Consider the following 4,600-nt stretch of genomic DNA (forward strand, 5'->3'; position numbering starts at 1 on the left):
GTGGAGCTGTGCGCCAATATGGCTTAGAATAAAGACAAGGAATAGGGACGTCAACAATCTGAATTTAATTTAATATAATTCTGGTGTGTCAGGCAGACAGTCTGGTTCAAAATAGAGTTTAGAGAAGTTCCAAAAAACAAACAAAAAACCCCACATAGAATGGTTATTGGAAACATGCAGTGAAATATTTATAGCAAAAATAACTTTTCATTGAAAAGGTTACACAGTATGATACAGTACTGTCTGGAAGGAAGAAAGAAAGAAATCTCTTCCATTGAGTAACATGAATAAAATCAATTATCTGCAGCAGACAGCAGTTCGGATTGGACACTTCAACGCAACATATTTTTCACGACTACATTGTATCATAATTAAAAAATACAACATTACATATCAATTGATATGTGATGAGAATATTTGCATAGTAAATACACTCAATTACACTGTTTAATATATACACAGTAAGACGCCCTGAAGGCGAGAAGCGACCTCGCCCTAAAAAAGGCGCTTTGGCATGAGGGGGGGGGGGGGGGGGGGGGGGTCGGATCAAGATATGGAATGAATTATGTACTGGCCATATATGGAGCGTGTCTTGAGTGTACAGGGTTTGATGAGGTCAGATCAACATATGGAATGTCAGAACAGGTCAGCTCCATATATGGAGATCGATGGGTTTGAGGTTTGAGGTCAGATGTAGAGTTGCTGGCCGGCTCCATATGCAGATCTAGGTGAAGTCTTCTCCATGTATGGTTATCCAGGGTTAGATGAGGTTGTGATCTTCAGAGATGGCCATATATGGTGGCATGACATGTCACGAGGCGTGACCATGTATGGAGGTGTGATGTCACGAGGCATGACCATGTATGGAGGTGTGATGTCACGAGCCGTGACCATGTATGGAGGTGTGATGTCACGAGGCATGACCATGTATGGAGGTGTGATGTCACGAGGCGTGACCATGTATGGAGGTGTGATGTCACGAGGCGTGACCATGTATGGAGGTGTGACGTCACGAGGCGTGAACATGTATGGAGGTGTGATGTCACGAGGCGTGACCATGTATGGAGGTGTGATGTCACGAGGCGTGACCATGTATGGAGGTGTGATGTCACGAGGCATGACCATGTATGGAGGTGTGATGTCACAAGGCGTGACCATGTATGGAGGCGTGATGTCACGAGGCATGACCATGTATGGAGCTGTGATGTCACGAGGCGTGACCATGTATGGAGGTGTGATGTCACGAGGCGTGACCATGTATGGAGGTGTGATGTAAGGAGGCGTGACCATATATGGAGGCGTGACTAACACACAGAGATGCAGGTTTTCACAGTAAATGTGACCTACGGTCGGGCCGTCCTAGTGTAGTGGTTAGCGTTAGAGCATATCTCTGCTGTCGGGAGGAAACCTCATAACTCCAAAATGTTCATTTTTCAGGAAATGAAAAATATACATTTTTCAGGAAATTAAGAAAACCTTATATTTGAGTGGTGTAAACTTTGTTAGTTTACGTGTCTGTCTGTCTGTCTGTCTGTCTGTCTGTCTGTTCGTACCAAAAAATGAGCATGGTCGCTACGGTCACCCAGTTCACCCGGGTGTGATTTAATTACGTCAGACATTACGTCAGATCAGAGCTGATCAGGCTATATAATACCTTACACCACTCAGTTCACACGGGTGTGATTCTTTTTAAAACAAAGCAATAAAGCGTCATCAAAGTTGGTGTTATATATTGTCAATTACTTCCATGAGAGGTGGTGGAGTTAGTTGCTTTAGCAGACATTTTGAGGGTCCAATGCGTTTTTTACTACTTTCCATTGGTTCAATATTTTCGAAACAACACACAGACGTAAAGGGTGTTCAATAGCACTGGTTTATGGAGAAAAAAATCAAAAACCTCAAAGATGTAGTTCTGGGGTTTCCTTCAGACAGCAGAGATATATGCCTTTAATGCGGGAGGTTATGCATAAACACTGCCCTGTGGTGGACAGCAACGGGTTCCTAACGCCAAATCAAATGACTTCAGATCCACTGTTGATTTCCTCGACTAAAACTTAAGACGAAAAATGTTCGTCGACTACCTTTTTTCCACCGATGAAAACTAAATGAAAACGAAGCTATGACTAAAACTAAGACTAAATGTGCTGACAATTTCGTCGACAAATAAAAACTAGACTAAAATGTGAGGAAGGGACTAGTGGACAAGAGATCCAGTATAAGTCATTTTACACTAGGTTGCATGCTGAAAATAGCAGATCTACAAGCTCACAACGCACCGCGCTGCACGCGACGCGCTGTGAGCTTGTAGATCGGCTATTTTCAGAAAGTGTAAAAATGACGGCATCAAGGCCCGCCAAAATACATTTTAGTTGACTAAATCAACTGTAGATTTAGCCGACTAAAATCTTATGATATTTAGTCGACTAAAACTAGACTAACACTAAAACATTCCGGGTGACTGAAACTAAATGAAAACTATTGAAGAGACTATGACTAAAACTAAAATCAAAAACAACACTGGTCTCCTATGGAGGGGCGTCTGAAGCCTGTCCTGGTCGGGGTATCAGGGTGTAAAAACAAATCCATCCACTGTCTGATAAACTAAAGGACTTTGATGAATCACTATCATCCATTTGTCTGTGTTGAACTGATGGTCTTGCTTCTGATCAGGGTCATCTGATCATGCTGGAAGTGTGAATTCAATTAAGGTTGAGTTATAATATTAATAATAATGCATCCTCCTGGGTGACAGCAGACTGCTGGGCGAGAGCTGGCGCTTTGGCATGGTGGGGGTCAGATCAACATATGGAGTGAATTCTGTACTGGCCACATATGGAGCGTGTCTTGAGTGTACAGGGTTTGATGAGGTCAGATCACTCTCAGAGTTACAGACCTGTTATGGTCATTCAGGGCTGTGTGTGCTGTGTGTGTGTGCGTGTGTGCATGAGTGCATCCAGGTCACATGGTGTAACTGTTCCTCCTAGATCTGACACAGAGACACTGAGGAACCAGACACCCACCAGCAGTTGAACCCAACACAGAGTGGTTCAGTGGAAGTGGTCTGGAAGGTGTGAAGGTGTGTCAGTGTGTTAGAGGACACTTTGTAGAAGGACAGAGTGCCAGCAGAGCAGTCCACGTACACTGCTACTCTGTTGGAGCGACGGAGACCGAGGACAGAGTCAGAGGGACGGACAGAGAGTTTAGTCCCCCCCCCGTTGTGAAAGACATAGTAACTGTTGTCATCATCATCACATCTCAGACTCCAGGACACGTTGTTGTATCCTAACCTACAGTCATAACCGCCTCCTCTCCTCTTGATTTCTCTGGTTGTCCCTGATATACCAACCAGTCCACTCCACTCTACCTCAGAGTAACACCGTCCAGTCAGAGTCTCTCTACACAGAACCTGGTCCCAGAAGGTAAATCTGTCTGGGTGATCTGGATAGTGCTGATCCTCTAACACCCGTGTCACCTTCCTGTAGTTCTCAGACAGAGAGAGTCTTCTGTATGCTGTGTTTGGATCCAGTGTGAGTTCACACACATCTGATGAGAGAACAACACACAACACAACACCACTTTAGAATCACATACAACTTCATAATAATATACAACATTGAACTTATTAACCACTATGCGCACTGCTTCAAATAGTATTGAAAATGGCAGATCTACAAGCTCACAATGCATTGCGGTGCGTTGTGAGCTTGTAGATCTGCCATTTTCTGTATGATGTTCAGCTGCTGTATAATTACCTTGAATATATCTGGTTAATAATAACAACAACAACAACAACAACAACAACAACAACAATAAGATCTACAAGTTCACAGCACATGGTGATGGATGTACACTCACTATGTACGCACATACAATCATGCACGCACACACACACACACACACACACACACACACACACACACACACACACACACACACACACACACACACACACACACACACACACACACACACACACACACACACACACATCAATAATAATGAAGGCACTCGATCTACAAGCTCAGATCGCAACACATTGGGGTTCAAATTGTTCAGAAACCACTATTTTAAAAATATCAGATCTATGCAGTGTGAGCTTGTAGATCTGCTATTTTCAGTAAAATGTTCACCTATAATGACGTGTCCAGAATGGAAATATATTAATAATAAATATATTGCATATAATAAATAAGATCTACAAGTTCACAACACATCACCATGCAGCACGCACGCACGCACGCACGCACGCACGCACGCACGCACGCACGCACGCACGCACGCACGCAGGCAGGCAGGCAGGCAGGCTGGCTGGCTGGCTGGCTGGCTGGCTGGCTGGCTGGCTGGCTGGCTGGCTGGCAGGCACGCGCGCGCGTGTGTGTAATAGGGCATTAACGACTTGAGATTTTTCCAAGTCGACTTGTCAGACAGTAAAGTCGAAGTTGAGTCGATTTATCGTTTCGTATGACGGGGGACGGGGGGGACGGGGGTTAACAGGGGCTGGTGGAGGTGCACGCGCTCAAATACGGAGCATGTCAAACAAAGCGCTGCGCACAGCCGCACACACACAGTGGCCTCTCCAATATAGCACAGTGTATGTATC

General features: G+C 44.6%; 1 protein-coding gene across 1 annotated transcript in view; it reads right to left on the reverse strand.

Annotated features, from left to right (window-relative positions):
- Positions 1-2,980: 2,980 nt before the first annotated feature.
- The window catches only part of LOC306924076 (NACHT, LRR and PYD domains-containing protein 12-like), a gene marked incomplete at both ends in the record, with an annotated part of 28,950 nt that continues 27,330 nt past the window's right edge, over positions 2,981-4,600 (reverse strand). Inside the window, one exon of the mRNA XM_079502417.1 lies at positions 2,981-3,543. Coding sequence (XP_079358543.1) covers positions 2,981-3,543 — 563 coding nt within the window. The remainder of the gene's footprint in view (positions 3,544-4,600) is intronic.

This window comes from Electrona antarctica (assembly GCF_951216825.1).
Source record: "Electrona antarctica genome assembly, chromosome: 5".
NCBI classification, from domain to species: Eukaryota; Metazoa; Chordata; class Actinopteri; order Myctophiformes; family Myctophidae; genus Electrona; species Electrona antarctica.